The 17720-nt window shown below is 35.4% G+C and overlaps 1 protein-coding gene across 1 annotated transcript in view; it reads right to left on the bottom strand.

The window, feature by feature from the left end:
* Positions 1 to 107: 107 nt before the first annotated feature.
* LOC110112640 (ras-related protein RHN1) overlaps positions 108 to 17720 on the bottom strand; it is a 27773-nt gene continuing 10160 nt past the window's right edge. Inside the window, exons 6-8 of the mRNA XM_020844932.2 lie at positions 14460 to 14553; positions 664 to 764; positions 108 to 358 (exon numbers count right to left, since the gene is read on the bottom strand). Coding sequence (XP_020700591.1) covers positions 664 to 764; positions 14460 to 14553 — 195 coding nt within the window. The 3' untranslated portion in view covers positions 108 to 358. The remainder of the gene's footprint in view (positions 359 to 663; positions 765 to 14459; positions 14554 to 17720) is intronic.

Raw genomic sequence — 17720 nt, 5'->3', positions numbered from 1 at the left:
GAAACAATAAGAAAGCCATCATGAATGAAGCCTCGTTATTTGAGTTAATATCCAAGTCCTACATTCAGTCAATCAAGTATTAAGAGAAGGCAGCCTGACAATAGGGATCAAGAAGATAACATGGAAATGCATTAGATAAAAAGAGGATATATTTAGAGAAAAGATTGATCATAGCAAACAAATTTATTACATAATGAAGTTTGAAGACAAGTATATTGCACTATCGCTCATGGAGAATCCAGACGAAGAAGGAAAGAAACTGACCATTTTCATTCTTCACATAGCATTTACGATCACGTCTCCCAGTGTTGAGAGACGAGAGGAACTTTAACTCTGCCATAAGCGTAGAAGAAAAACCCTGCGCAGTGTGGCATAAAACAGTGAGCAAAACGAAGCCTTCCAGGTTTTTTATCTAATGTTTGATAACCATTATAACAAAACTAAAAAAGACGGGGTTTTGAAGTACATGTTCTATAAACAAAGGATGAAAATATATTTGCCAAGTGAAGGATCATAAATTAATACGCACAACTGTTACAGATCAATTCCACCAGAGCCAATAAATACATCATTTCAAGTAGTACTTATTAGTTATCGCAGTTTAAACATAATAGATAATCCTTTGGTTATGGATAAAAAGGCCACTTTCGTTAGTTATGGTACCTAGGAACAGCATGCTGAAGCCTTTGACTGCTCAGCTGGAGTATTTGAAAGAACCATTCCTGCTGGATTTTGAGCTGGTTGTGCGCGGGGTAGTCTTCTTGCTGTAAGTATGAGATATCTTTAAATGATAGTTCAGGTAGGAATTACAAACATTAGTATACTACATCCAATAAAAAGTAGCATCTACAAATGCCATGTAACAAGAGAGTAATAACACCATGAAATGAAAAAAAATTTCATCAACTTTCAAATAGTTTTCCTCTTTATCTTTATAGGTTGTCCAAGCCTATCATCTCACCTGATCTCAAAGGCAATAGCACTTGACCAAGAGGCCTACGGTTCCTCTACTGTCCATATCGCTCCCAGTAGCATAACCATATCAAGGGAAGAGGCGATTTAAAGAAAAATATTAGAGAAAAATAGAAATGCTAAAAGGATGTCTATACTTTTCGTTAGGAACTTAAACTTTCATGTGAACTTGAATAGCTTTACAATAGATTGGCTCAAGGGATTGACCTTTTATTCTATTGTTTAATCAAATCAAATGATTTTTTACTCAGAAAAAATACCTAATTTTTTTCCAAAAAAGAAAACAATGCAAGTGTTATTAGTAAGTTTTACTTCAAGTAACATGGTAAGATCAGTGGAATAAATGCTCACAAGGGTCAACCATACTTCTACACTTGCCATAATTAAAAATGTTATTAAACGTGCATGCGTGCTCCTAAAGTCGTGTGCTATATATGTGAATGGAATGACACAATGACAAGCATCTTCAATGCAGCAAAATACTCATCAGAAACTAAGCTGTTTGCAAAGAAGTGTACATTTCGCAAGTCAAAACAAGGTAAAATAATTCTCTACTCAACTGGTTTGGTTTGAACCTTTGAGACTTTGATGATAAATTACCCAATCCTTATCCCAAGCCTTATTCCAATGTGATTTTGACCTCGTCTATCTTTACGATATTCTCAGCTTATATGATTTTCCTTCCTCCTGTTCAATGATAGAGTAAGCACAGTTGTTCCAACATCCTTGCCAAATTAATTCCTCATCCAACACAACACATCAACCTTTTCTCATACCCTTCCTCTTGTTTATTGTTTCCTATGATTCATTTTCTTGATGAACATTTGCAGTCCTTTATTTTCACATTTCAACGTGGCCTTTTGATGCAGTATAAAGATGCAACATTTCAACACCTATCTTACTTGGAGTGATCATCACTTGCCTTCCTTAGATTTGTTATTTAATAAATGTACAATAAAGAGTTACTTTATTATGAGGAATCCTATATAAAAGACTCATCTTTTGTGAAAAATTCAATATTATTTTCCTTCATTTCTTTTGGTATCTTTCTTTTCTTTGTATTTGCTTAAATGTTAATTCCTCTTTATAAAAAGAAACAGTGATATAAATACAAAGTAAATTACAAGCAAGTATATACAAATCCCCTCTCCTTAGGTGTGGCTGGCGACCCTATCACTTTTTGTCTCTCTATCTCTTCTTTATCTTACTCTCTCCCTCTCCCTCCCTCATCCTCCCTTACTCCATCTAGGTCCCTCTATCTCTTAGACAACTGTCTTCTCCTTCCTGTCTTAAGAACTATTTTAACCTAAGCCTCAATTCCCTTATATCAATCTAGTCAATCAAAATACACATCATCTACATCAATCGATATTCAAATATTTATGGTCATCATTTGGTATTAGACTTCCAACAGGTCCCAAATTCTGGATGAGAAAAATGGAGTGTTGCGTAAGGTACTCGACAACAAGCATAAAATTTATCGAATAATCATATCATGACAAGACATCATTTGATATCAGAGCATTCATAATTAGGTGAAAGCTGAATTTCCTATATCAAGAAGGTTTCAATTGTACCTTGTCCCCTTTTGACCACCTCTATATATTTTGGGTTGATCTCTTTAAACTCTCATTGAAATCACATAATTTTAATTATGTTATTGTCACTAAATAAGCTAAAACTTTTATGCTTAGCACTTGGATGATTTTGATAACATTCAATCCAATTTTTCATAGAATTACAGACATTCATAAACAACATTCATTAAAAGATATCAGATAAAAAAGCCACGTGCAATTGATGCATGCAATAAGAGAGCAACAGAAACACTATGAAATGAACGCATTAAATATGTATCAACTTTAAACTAATTTTTCTGTTTATCTTTTATAGGTGATCCAGGCCTATCATCTCACATGAAGCCACTTGACCAAAAGGCCTAAGGTCCATTTACTATTAATATTGGCCCAAGTAGAACAACCATAACCAATACAAAGAGGTAACACCAACAACAACATCAAGCCTTTATCCCACTACATGGGGTCAGCTACATGAGGCTGCCGTTTTATGTGACCAAACCATCTACAATGAGACTCTCTAATCTTATCTTCCACTAGAGCTACTCCAACCTTTTCACATATATGCTTGTTATATATCCTATCTCTAAGAGAAAAAAGATTCATGTTATCATTATTCGACAAGTTTTATGCTGGCTATCGACTAACAAACACAACCCTCCATTTGATTGTGGGCTCTGAAAATTCGAACCCTGGCCTCGCCGCCGTTTTAGACGGAGTTTTAACGGATTAAGTTCTAGGACAAATTTTGAGAAGGCAGATTGTGATTGTAGATAAGTCACTACCCAGAGATTTCCCCCTCATTTTGGGAGGATTTTATGATCTAAGTTTTGGTTTCCTATAGGCGCAAGCACCTATAGTTAATTACTCATCCCGATAACGAGATAGAACATTCGATTAAGGCTAGTCGTCGATTAGATATGTAAAGATATGTGTTATCTGACATATAGTAGCAACATGAGTTGGATGCTTAGAAATTTGATATTTAAAATAGAAAATTTCACCATCTTGCACTTAAAGTGGATGTTGGGGAAATGGATGGACATGATCAAGATCTCATGGTTTCGTTGTCCTGGGCCATCGTGGTTTCTGGTCTACTTAGTCAGAGGAGGTAGTCGACCCAACCTAACAGAAGGATTCTTGTCGGTAACCATGGGTTGCTTCGTCTAAGGGTACCTTGTAGACCTAGGGTGGATATTTGTTTAAAGGGGCAAATTTGAAACCACCTTCGCTAACAGAAGGCTTTATGCTCTATTGATTAAATCCTATTGATTCATACCTCAAGGATTTAGTGCCATTGGGGAGCTTACGAGCTCTGACCATAACCGTAATTAAAAGATGCCATTTAGTGGCAAAACCACCTAGTTCAGAGGACCTCGGTCATAACTATTTATCTGAGGTGCCATTTGACGACGAAACCACCGGTTAGAAGACACATGCTACATCCTTACTTGCAAGAGATGGTTTGAGAGTGAATCCTAGTGATATTCTCGACCTGACATTAGCTCTTTATGAGCTGAAGTAATTTTTAATTTGTCCACCTCGGTAAACTGTTGTGAATGGTGAATAGATTTTGCTTTAACCATTTAATGGTTGAATCTTAATTTTAGACACTTTGAATTTTTGATATTTTTAGAGTTTTTGAATTTTTATAGGTATTTTGGGGCATTTTGAATATTTGGAATTAACACCTCCGGTTGAGATCTTTTGTCAACATGGCTAACATTGGGGTATTTACGGGTATTTTCATTTGGGAAATTCATTGACTGAATCTTGTTGCCTCTGTCAACTTGCCTACAAAGGATCAAGTTTGTCGATTGTATGCTATTATTAATGAATTTTCCTTCTTATAGACCTTTAAGGCCTAATATGAATGTTTAAAACAAATATCTCTTTTAACAGTGTGATCGTATGTTTGTTTAATAGTTTGAGCAATGTCAACTTCTACTGATCTATTTAGAAGGATCGGGTTCGAACTTAACTTCATTTACTGACCCGCACAACATCCCTAGAAGTCACATATGTACTTGTAACACGCTCGCTGGGACTTATGCGTGTATGATTGCATATGTATTTTTGTGTTTTTGGGCATATATATTCGAATATTTTAGTTGTGTGGGAAACTATCATCTAAGTGTGTGTAGCATTCCACTTGAGAGCTTATACACGCATTTTGTCCACTTGTATGAGTGTTGCGGATCTGGTGGCGTGACATCATATTGTGGTCATTTCCCCATTTTGTACAGTAGACTGTTGTGCACTTATGCGTGTGTATGATTGCACAAGTATTTATGTGTTTTTGTGCATACATATTGGAATATTTTAGTTGTGTGGGCAACTATCGTCTAAGTGTGTGTAGCATTCCACTTGAGAGTTTATACACGCATTTTGTCCACTTGTATGAGTGTCGCGGATCCGGTGGCATGACGTCATATTGTGGTCATTCCCCGTTTTGTATAGGTAGACTATTGTGCACTACTTATCATTTTCTGTAAGTAGAATGTTGTGCACTAACAAATCTCCTGCTTTGCATTTGTAGATGATTGTAGTGGCATATTGTATGCACGATGAATTTCCCACAGTAACTTGTAGGCACTTGCACTTGATATAGTCACTTTGTATTTTGCTTATGGACACACAGAGTGTACGATGAGTCCTTTATATAAACTTGTGGGAGCTTGTGTTTGCTGTGTATTGTCTTCCTCCATTTGTAATGAATCGATATATTTGCTAGCTCTTGAATGGGGGTTGAATCTAGGAGCATTGTACGTGAGTTGTGTATTCGTTGATGGTCTTCTGAATTTCGCTTGTCGGTAGTGTGTTGAGCTCATGACGAGTCTCATACAACACATATTGTTCACGTGACGGCTCTCCTACAGCAACCCGTAGGTTCCCGCACTTACTGCATGTCCTCTAGCTTTGCTTATAATGGATCGGCATATTTCTCGACCATTCATTGATTATCGACTGCAAGGATGCTGCAACGCTCTTTACCTCTTTCTACGATAGCTTATACATATTGTATTTGTGCTTCCTTTGTTTGCGGATGATGCATTATGTGTGCCTCTATGTTTACAGAGGACCTTCACCTCTACAATGCACTTACCATTGTTGCTTGCAAATTGGATCGCTGCATAGGTTGTAGGACTTTTGCTCTCACATCTTCAACTTATGGATCAATCATTGTATGCATGGAGGGCTCCCTACAATCGCATGTGGATGCTTGCACTCACAACAATTTGTTTGTCTTTGTTTATGGATCTGTACTGCATTTGGTTGACACTGGACTGTTGTTGATTGTAGGAGTGTCGTAACACTCATTACTTCTCACTGGTTAGCACTCATAGGCTTGTTGTGTTCATTGGTTTGTAAGTTGAGATCAACAACATGGAGACTGTTGTATTCATTGCATATCTCAATTGTCATTTACAAGCAATCTATTTTATGCACCATAAGCCTTTTATTATGCCGCTAGATGATTTGTAAATGAAATTGCCATCGCTTCCTGTTAACTTTTGCATATTAATTGATATACTTTCCATATCCATTTAAGGTTTGAATTTTTATTTATAAACAAGAAAATATCTATTTTGTTCATTTACTTATAAACAAATCATGTTCATGATTCATTGATCTCCTCCGTTTGCAGGGGATCAATATGCTTTCTTACATGTCAACTTACACTGGCTATGGGAGGCTCCAACTTGCACTTGTTTGTGAATTGCTTGGAATTGTCTAAATGTTCTGTGGGTTCATTAATCTTCATGTCGTTTAAAGTCATCCATGAACATTCACAAGTTTCATGTAGCTTCTCGTAAGTGAACAGTTGTGTGTAGTAGGTTCATGTTCTCGCTTGTAGGTACATTATTCAAATGATTCAAGTCGATTGGATTTCGCTGCCTGTTATTTAGGTGCACTGAAGATTTATCTTTCATGAGTCTCTTGCTTGTTCATTTGCATTTGATCTTTTTTATTTTTATTTTTTATGTATCTTCTTGGAGTTAGATTGTTGTTGGTGATAGGGATGTAGGAGCTTTCACTAACCCATCACAAGTCATTGAGCATGATTCATTTATTGAGCATCTAGATTTTGATTGCTCATTCATTAAACCAAACTTTGGTTCCAAGTGTTCCATTCAAGTTTTAATTCTTCCAATCATCACATATCATTTGCGCTTGTTTGTACGGTGGTTTGTACGGTGGTGTTAATCAGAAGTTGTTTCATTTGTCATATATTCTTTTAGCTAATGCAATTGTCCCAAATCAATCAATTGCATGAGTTTCATGATCATTTGTGAGAGAATGATATTTGCAGGTTCTTTATTTATCACAAGTTTTGCATGGGTTTTCTTGCATTTAATTTGAACATATTAGCTCACCAATCCTGATTTCATTTTAAGCATTATATCGTGTTCCTTCATGCTTAGTTCAAGTTCCCCATTCTCATGAATTTAGTTCTCTATATTTTGTTCATTGAAGTCAAGGTATAGTCCTTTATAATTCCTTTAGGTTTAAGGTCACTTTGTCGTTCACTTGAGTCCCCAGTGTTCAATCAAGTTCATTGTATCTAGTTCAAATTTACAACTTCTTATTAATTGTTCAAGTCTTGTTAAAATAAGGTCTCATATCAATGAAAATTTTGGCAGCCTCCTGACATCTCCTCCATTTAGGAGAAAACTAGAGGAGCCTTAGCCTACCCGCCACGTCAAGAAAGACGTGTACAATCGGTATTGGGTAACACTACGGCCGTAATCTTCATCCCTACCATGCTAAGAAAGGTGTGTATGAGTCTTCGAATGTACATGTTTAAAAATGCACAATTCTTTCCCCAGCTATACTACATAAGCGCTTAAGGGTACTTATAGAAGAGTCCCCACCACGCTACGAGAGAGTGCGTAGGACATACCTGCCTCGCCGTAGGCACCGCACCGGGTTCCCTTCCCACCACGCTAAGAAAAGTATATATAGATGATTTTTCAGTGCGCCGCAAAAGTCGATATTGAGGCTTTTGATGATTACCTGCTTCGACGCAAGCATCACAACAAACTTCCTCCCACCACGCTAAGAAAAGCATATATAGGTGGTTGTTTTGTCGCGCTGCAAGCGTCTAAATCGGGCTCTCAGAGTTTTAGGGATCAAAGGGTTATACCTTTGCATTATGGCGGCCATGGAGTTTTACAAAAATGCACAAAATCTTTTTCCCTCTTTTTTTTTTTTCTTTTTTTAAATATATTTTTTCTCACTTTTCTTAGAACTCTTTTTTTTATTTCTAATATATATATATATGGCTTGGAGCAAAGCCGTGAAGAAGATTGAGATTCGGAGAGGTCGGGCAAGGCTTCAGGTGAGGGAATTGTCAGTCGGTCAGGTAGAGGGATTGGAAGCTTTGAAGAGGTTGGCTTGATTCGATGAAGGTTTTTGGCAGGGCAGTGGAGGTCGCAGGTGGGGCTAAGGACGAACCCAGCTATTGAATTTGGTAGGTGTAAGGGTGGAGTCGGCTGAGAGGAAGTGTCTGTTGCTTGGGATTAACGGAATATGGACAGAAGTTAAGGGGTTCGGCTAGCTTGTATAGGGTAGGAGGCTTGTGGCTTCATCAGCTACAGGAATCGAACAAGAGGCGCGAATGGAAGGAGTTGCTGGCTTGAGGAGGTCACAAATGGAAGAGGCAAAGGAGGTTGGACATGTGCGAGAGCTATGGGGAAGGAGGGAAATTTAGCCGAGAGCTTTTGCTCTCATTTTAAAACATGCCTGGGGGCTTCGAGATGAGTACGTGAGACAGCTCCAGTGTTGAATCGCAAGGAATGGAGTACTGTAGAAACGGCTGGATTTGACTGTAGTAGGATTTTTTGTATGGGTAGTAGCTCCAACAGCTTCAGCAGGTAAATTTTTATGCCCTTTTTTGTTTCTTTTGGCTATTACACAGAGGTCAACATTTTTTTTTGGGACATTTAGGCCATTTAAGGCAAACTCACACACACAACAATGCATACGCAGACTCGAACCTTGGACCTCTTAGTTGAAAGCCTAAGCTCTCAACCAATAGGCCAAGGAGAGTTGTGTGTAGAGGTCAACATTTACTCATCCATTTTTCTCATCTAGGACAAAGAGGGTATAAGAAAAAATAAAAGAGAAAAATAGAAATGCCATGTAAATTTCTTAGGTACTTAAACTTTCTTGTTAACTTGAATAGCTTTACAATGGCTTGGCTCAAGGGGATTGAACATTTATTCTATTGTCTAATTAAATAGAAAGAATTTCTTACTTAGGAAAAATTAACTAATTTTTTCATAGGAAAACAAGTTTACAATACAAGTATTATTGATAAGTATTACTTCAAGTAACATGGTAAGATTAGACTGATTAGTGGCAAAAATAGCACAAAAGAATCATCCATACTTCTACTCTTGCCATAATTAAAAATAGTAATTTCCAAGCATAGAAAAACATTATTAAAGGTGTAATACAGCGCGTGCTCCTAAAATAGTGAGCTATGCATGCAAATGAAATGACATAATGAAAAGCGTCTTTAATGCAGCAGAATTCGCACACAATGTCATTTGCAGTGATGTGCATATTTTGTATGCTAACATAAGGTAAAAGAATTCCCTACTCTACTGGTTTGGTTTGAAACTGTGAGAATTTGAAGATAAACTTCACATTCCCTATCCATGCCTTACTCCAATGTGATTTTGTCCTTGCCTCTCTCTGCAATATTCTCAACTTATATGATTGAGTAAGCACACTGGTTCCACCATCCTTGCCAAGTTAATTCCTTCACCTACACAAACACATCAACCTTTTCTCATACCTTAACCTCCTGCATTGCTGTTTCCAATGATTCTTTTTCTTGATGGACCTTTTTCCATGTGCTCCTCTATTCTGAAATTTCCTCGTGGCCTTTTGATGCAATATAAAGATGCAACCTTTCATCAACCATCTTACTTGGAGTGATCATCACTTGCCTTTATTAGATTTGTTACTTAATAAATGTATAATAAGAGTTACTTTATTAATAGGATTCCTACATAAAAGACTTGTCTTTTATGAAAGCTTTAATATTATTTATCTTTATTTCTTTTGCTATCTTTATTTTCTTTTTTTTTCTTAGATATTAAACCATCTTTATACATAGAAGCAGTGATATGAACACAAAGTAAACTGCAAGCATCTCCAAATCCCCCGTCCTTAGGAGTGGTTCGTCACCCTATCACTTTCTCTCTTTATCTCTTTTTTATTTTCTTCTCGCCCTCTCCCTCCATCTAGGCCTGAATCTCTCTTGGATGGCTTTTTCTTCACCTTCCCGTCTTTGAAACTCTTTTAATATAAGCCATCATTCCCTTAATATCAATCATGTCAATTGAAAGTACACATCATCTACAATCAATATTAGAGAGTTTATTATCCGCATTATTCAGTATTAAACCATTCATAGTTCTCATCACTTGTTATCAAAGCTGAATTTTCTCATATCAAGTAGGTTTTTCAGGTATACCTTATCCCATTTTAACTCCCTCTTTATAATTGATGAAAGATGAATCAAAACATGAGTTCTTTCATTATTTGGTCACCTATGCCTTCATCATTACGAGATGGTGACTACATGCCAGTATTCAAAGGCCAAGCACAAGAGGAAATGTTCATGCTAAGTGTATGAGCTTCTTTTCTTTATCTAATAAGCTCTTCACACTAACCAATAAATTATTTACTTTATATTATTACTTCAATCTATCCTGTTAGTTCCCTTTCTTTAATCCTTGTTGTTGCTTCATTTACACTTCTCTCTGTCACCCACATTCCAAACATGTCCAAACAGTCCCTTACAAATTAGAAAAATTTTGGAGTCATGATCCCTAAATAAAATTAAAAACATGATATTTTTTCTAATTGGCTATCAGATATATCCATCAAATCCCCCTCTAAATCCTTTTCTCATTCTCACCCAAATCCCCTAACAAATTCAACAAAACAAAATCAATCATCAAATCCCTTCCATAAATCAACTTGCTATATTTAATTGATTCACTTCCTTTCCCTTTCCCCAAATTAAGGAGATTCCTTCTCCAAAAGAGAGAAACAAGAGACAAGTCCTTCAACACATAAGAGCGGACCACTCCATCTATAGCCTCCTTGACTGGCCTCATCAAGGGAAAACCAAGATTGCATGCTTGCTTGCTTCTTCATTGTCAATCATCTCCAGTGACTTGCAACTTCAACAACATATCATCGGATCATCTCCATCTACTCCAAGAATAAACACATTTTATTCAAGGAGAAATAATCTCCTCACTCATTCAAGACCTATAATCGAATATCAAAGACGTATTTTATTTCAATTATGTTGAGCAAATCAAGGCATATGAACTTTCCTATTGATTAGGATAAACTTCATATTTGTATGATTGCACAATCTTAAATGAAATTCAACTTATATCCCACTTATATGATTTAAAACTTGGTCAACTAGGAATTAATTGATAATTGGTTAAACTATAATACAAGCAGTAAGAGTTCGATAATGTTAATAGTTTGCCTTCATTGACAACAAAAGTTTTACATTGATGACATATATGTTTCATTAATTACATATTTGCATCTTGCATATTATCATAACTTTTTCTTCATTTAATGATGATCCATATTATCAAATGTATGCTCATAAATATCAAGACAATAAGTTTAGTCATTGGAGCTATAAATCTCATCATCATCATAAGGCAGAGGATATCTCGCATAAGCCCCTAACACAAGTATGCATAATCTCCTTTTTAACAATAAAGTTATAAGCTTCACATCCTTCGATTCTCTCAAATAATAGATAAGTAAGATTCAATGCATCTTTCTGAGCATCCCTAAAAGTAGAGTTGCAAACCCCAAATTGGTTAAGCGAGTTGGCATCAAGCCACATGCTTGCTAAAACAAAACTTTCCTCCCCACATGCTTTGCTTCAAATATAAGCCCTATCTTTTCCCAACATTAGGAATTTTTTTGCTAGAGAAAACCATATCATCACTAAAGTAGATAACCACATATCTAACATGCCAAAGTCACCTCTTTGAGTTGGTCAAGCTCCAGCCCAAAATGCATTGCTAACTCAAGGATCCCTACTCAAGTGAGCTTGTAGAACAACAATAAATCCTCTACCAAGTAGATGCTAACCTCAGTAGTAATTGATGGAACCTTGAGGATCGCCTCTAAGTCATGTTTGACATGGGTAAGAACCTTAAAGGGTGTTTCACACTCATTCAATTTACATGTGCACGCTTTAGGGCATTTGTCTCTTAAGGTGGGTTTAGAATGGATCATCAAATTGTCCATGTTTATCTAAGCAAAAGACAATGCTAAGACCTCAGCTGCACACAATTACATTATGTTCCTCCAAGCCAAACTCAATATGAATTGATCAAGCCTAGTGTATTGAATCCTCGGGTGGTTAATTGTTAACACCTATGAAAAACTATCAAGTATTATTGTATAGTTAATTCAAGTTAGTTTTGAATCTCTAGACCTCATTGCAAGAGGATGATGCCCTTTGGTATACCATCACCGCTATCTACAAAGGATATTTAAGGCAACTCATGCTAATCAAACTCCATAGATAATACAACCTCCTGAAAATTAAAACTTGAAGAAAATCTTGAGAAGTGAAAATACATTGAAGCTTGGTAATAGATTAGATGTTATTGGTGAACTTTGTGGAATGGGATGGAGTGACTTAGGTTGGTTTTATGTGAAGTTAATGATTTATCCAAGAGGGGAAAGTGAGTTAGTATGGGTTAAGAGGATTTTAGAAAAGGTGGGAGATAGTCTCATACATGAACATGTGATGGTGTTGCATCAATCCAATGATTTGCAACATGTGTTGTTGTTGTTGATGATGATGATGCTCCTAAATCTTGATGTCATTCTGTGATTTGAGCTAGTCTCAGGCATGAACACGTGATGGTGTTGCATCACGTAGTCCTTCATCATTTGTAGTTGGGCCCACTATGTTGACTCGTGATAAAAAACTACAGCATTTCAATCAAGATGAACAAACATTCCCGTCCATTCTTTTATTTATACACCTATATTTAAATCATATCACATATAAAATTTAATCCTTTGAAATTAAAATAAACCTCAGTTAATCTCATCAACATGTGGGGGAAATTTTTTGAACCCTACCACAGTCTATCCTTGAACCTTTATACTACTTTGCAGCCATTTCTCAATACTCCAAAAGAATGATGAAGGAAAAAAAAATCACCATGAGCCCATGAATGCTTTCAGATCCATCGCTCATACATGTCATACAAAAACAAAAAGGAGAAGATAAAATGCTCCACTTCATGTTGATGATACAACAAAAGCAAAACAATAAGAAAATTATAAAAACAAAATGTTCCCTAATTTAGAATCATCCACCGCACACTATATTATTAAACGACTTCATGAACACATAAATCCATTGGTTTTATTATGTTCACAATTTAATAGTTAATCTTTAAATTAAAGTTATTAGGCATCCATAGCACAACCCTAAATCTATTCACCTCCTTAGTTTCCAATCCTAACATGTGACCCTAGGGGCCAGTATTAACATTTTACTATTAAGTGGCTATGACATGGTCCACCACTTGGATAGGACAAAATTTCCCGGACATTTAAAATAATATGGAGGGTCCACTAGCTTAAAAAAAAATAAATAGTAAATTTTAGGTACTCCATTAATAGAATCAATGAGACCACTATCATTTACATTGAGTTGGGGTGGGTATAGAGATAGAGAGACGAATCTTTGTAAGAAAGACCAAGGAGAGAGGGATAGCTGGATGTTTGTGATGCTTCAAAGGGAAGCAGCATGGAGGGAGGGAGTTGAACATACAAAGAATAAAGGAAGGCCATTGCACTTCCCAGTTCCCACCTCTTCTCATCCGCAACAATCCCGACCACTACCATAAAAGCATGTAAGGTAATAGAAGATGGTTGCATGTAAAAATTAAGTGCTGAAAGAAGGGCAAAGAGAGAAAGGAGAGAACAAATTAAGGAGGATAGTTGAGGAAGAATTAAAAATGGAGGCAATTAAGAATGAGAGAATGAACTGTAACTAACTCTAAATGAGAACTATTAACATACGAAAAGTACCCCAAACAACCAATACCTGAACCAATAAGTAACGGTTAACAAATAGTAACTTGACACTCAACTTTTAAGTTTATTTTGCTGATAAGGCACTAATGCTATAACTAGTATATAGCAACTTCCTTCGAAGTGTGAGACAACATCTCATTCACTCACCTTTACACAAGTAAACATGTTCTCTTCTAGAACTCCTTCCATTCCAAAAAGCCAAATGAAGCCACTACAAAGCATGAGTTTAAATTTAAGATTCATCTTATGATTTCAATAGTTACATGACCAGAGCTTATGCATGCATGCAAATTTGAACTCCTAACTTTCCAATTGAATAGTCAGATCTAGTTTCACGGATTTTATAGGAACAATATATGATGTTCAAATGAACTACATAGGCACGGTATGATCAAAAACACCAACAAAAATAAAAAAGATGTGAAATATATAAAGGCCAACCAATATAGCGCACAACAAATTCAATTCCACTAGATAATTCAAAAAAAAGAAAAAACAAACCCCTCTCACACTTGAGCAAGATAATTCCTAGTGTGAACTTTGTCACCTCCAGTGTGGGAAAAATATCTACATATATAGTATTCTTTTTATCTATCTTCACACCAAGATAAATGTCTAACATAATGTGCTAAACAGTTTGGAAGTGATTATAAAAAGGTTAACACTCATTGCAAATTACAATGAATATTCATTTGCCGCTATTTTTTATGATCCAACTAAATGTCAATAAGAGACCATAGTCCTTTATAATTAACATTGAAAGTGAATTAAAATTCATACCTATTTCATAGAATATATCATTCACATTGACAGCTGTTTTGGCAGATGTTTCCATGAAGAAAAGGCCATTTTCATCAGCATATGCACGTGCTTCCTGAATAAGAGCAAAACAGTCACATTACAAGGGTTTGTGAAATCCAAACCAAATTGCAGCAATAAAATGTTTTAGACACAGCTTGATTGAACGAAGGCACATACCTCAAACCAATAATATTAATCAAATAAAATAGATTAATCGAGGATAGATAAATAGTTGAGAGAATGGAGCTACAAGAAAAAATGTACAAAGACAGACGGATAGCAACACAGCAAAGCACGAGAATGAAACTTGATGAGGAAGACAAAAAGTTAAAAACAAAATCATCCGGTAACATCACTTCAACCCATAAAAAAAGTTAAAGTCATGTAAAGTGTGGTCAATTATGAATGATATAAAATATATGCAAAGAACCCTTTGTCTTCCTCCTAGCTCGCTAAAATTTTAATTTTGACACTTTGCAGGATCATTTTAAGGTAAACAGTTTTTCATAAAGTTAGCAGGTATATGCTAAGCTTTGCGCTTCTTCCACGAAGTAGTAATACCTCCAGTGTATGAATTTATTTATTAATGCATTAAACTTTATGTGCCTTTGTAAAGGCCTTTATAGTTATTTGTTAACCATTAGCAAGTACCTGTAAACCAGTTAATGGCAGAAAATAGTTAATTCAATATAAGTGTTAGGTTATTCATTCTTGTTAATTTTAACCAATCAGAAAGTTGGTTTTGGGTTGCTTATTTAATTATAAACTACAAAATATATACCACTAGATTTTTACTCTAATAGATTGATGCAACAACAACAACAACAACTAGCCTTTATCGCACTGTGGGGTCGGCTACCTGAATCCTTTTTCTCTTTTGTGTCATGTTAAAAGCCAAATTCTCGTCTAAACCCAATAAAGAAAGGTTATTTCTAATATTTTCTAACCAAGGATTTTTAGGTTTACCTCTATCTTTCTTAACATAAGTCAAATCTAATATATCTACCTTCCTAACCGGGTTATCGGAAGGCCGCCGTTTTATATTACCAAACCATATAAGGCAACTCTCTCTAATCTTTATCTTCCACAGGAGCTACTCCAAACTTTGCACGTATATGCCCATTTTTGAGTCTTGTCTCTAAGTGTAAAACTACTCATCCACCTGTGCATCCTCATCTCTGCAACACCTAACTTAATATTATGCTTCACTTATAATGTCCAACATTCTGCACCTTAGAGCATTGCAGGTCTCACTAACATCTTATAGAATTTTCCCTTAAGTTTTAGAGGGACTTTCTATCACACAACAAGCCCGATGAATTCCTCTACTTCAACCATCAAACTTGAAGTCTATAAATAATATCTCAATCTATGTCACCATCACTCTGAACAATGGACCCAAATATCTAAAAAGTGTACTCTTATTAATGACTTGATCACCCAAAGTTACAATCCCCTCACTAGTCTATTATTATTAAAATTACACTCCATATATTCAATTATAGATCTACTCAAACGAAAGGCTTTAGACTCTAATGTTAACCTCCATACTTTCAACTCCCTCTCTAGTCTTATCAATAAGAAGAATATCATCCACCAAAAGCATACACCAGGGTAAAACCTCTTCCAAATGTCTAGTTAGAACATCCATGACTAAAGCAAAAAGATATGGACTTAAGGCTGATCCTTGATGTAATCCAACTAAAATAGAAAAATACTTGATCAAACCACCTTGTGTTTAAACACAAGTAATAGCTCTTGCATACATATCCTTAACGACTTGCAGGTCTCACTAACATCTTATAGAATTTTCCCTTAAGTTTTAGAGGGACTTTTCTATCACACAACAAGCCCGATGCATTCCTCCAATTCAACCATCCAACTTGAATTCTACTAATAATATCTCACTCTATGTCACCATCACTCTGAACAATGGACCCCAAATATATAAAAAGTGTACTCTTATTAATGACTTGATCACCCATAGTTACAATCCCCTCACTAGTCTATTATTACTAAAATTATACTCCATATATTCAATTATAGATCTACTCAAACGAAAGGCTTTAGACTCTAAGGTTAACCTCCATACTTTCAACTCCCTCTCTAGTCTTATCAATAAGAAGAATATCATCCGCCAAAAGCATACACCAGGGTAAAACCTCTTGCAAATGTTTAGTTAGAACATCCATAAACAAAAAGATATGGACTTAAGGCTGATCCTTGACGTAATCCAACTGAAACAGAAAAATACTTGATCAAAATACCTTGTGTTTAAACACAAGTAACAGCTCCTGCGTACATATCCTTAACGACTTGAAAATACACATTATTAACCCCTTTCTTATGTAGAACTCTCCATAGCACATGTCTTGGAACTTTATCATATTCTTTCTGTAAATCAATAAAAATCATCTGTAGATCCTCCTTATTCTCTTTATACTTCTCCATCAAACCTCTCAATAAATGTATAACTTCCATAGTAGACCTACCTGGCATGAATCCAAATTGATTTTGAGAGAAACATTGTGTCACGCCGCAACCTATGCTCCATAACTCTCTCCTATTGTTTAAAAGTATGACACATTAACTTAGTTCCTCTATAATTTGCACAATCTTGTGCATCACCTTTATTCTTAAAAATATGAATCAACACACTCATTATCTACTAATCTGACATCTTTTTAGCCTTCAAAATAATAGTATAAAGTTTAGTAAGACAAGAAATTCCTTCATCTCCTAAGAATTTCCACATATCTTTTGGAATATCATCAGGTCCAACAGCTTTTTCAAACTTCATTTTCTTTAAAGCCTCTTTAACATTGGTTTTACTAATATGCAGATAAAAACAAAAATCTTTATTTTCATTTATCCATTTAGGGTGATAAGGCTACTAAAATTAATCACATTCTCATAAACATCATTGAAAGTTTAGCAAAATATCTCATCAACCTTTGTTAAATATCTTTTCTCATAAAAAGCTTTTTGATCTATCCTTATACAACTTCACTTGAACTAAATCCTTAATATCTCCATCTCGATGTTTAGCTACCTTATACATATATTTTTTCGCTTTTCTAGTATCTAATTATTATATAAATCATTAAAAGCTAAATTTTTTAGCATTAAAATTTTTTCTTAGACTCATTATAGACCTCGTTTATATCTTTCGCATATTATCAACATTTTTTACAGCTAGACAAAATCTTAAGATCTAGAATTTTACTCTCACAAAGATTT

Source organism: Dendrobium catenatum, unplaced genomic scaffold, assembly GCF_001605985.2.
Source record: "Dendrobium catenatum unplaced genomic scaffold, ASM160598v2 fragScaff_scaffold_1586, whole genome shotgun sequence".
NCBI lineage: Eukaryota > Viridiplantae > Streptophyta > Magnoliopsida > Asparagales > Orchidaceae > Dendrobium > Dendrobium catenatum.
The sequence above is the reverse complement of the archived record's forward strand: the minus strand, read 5'-3'. Positions and strand labels throughout refer to the sequence as shown.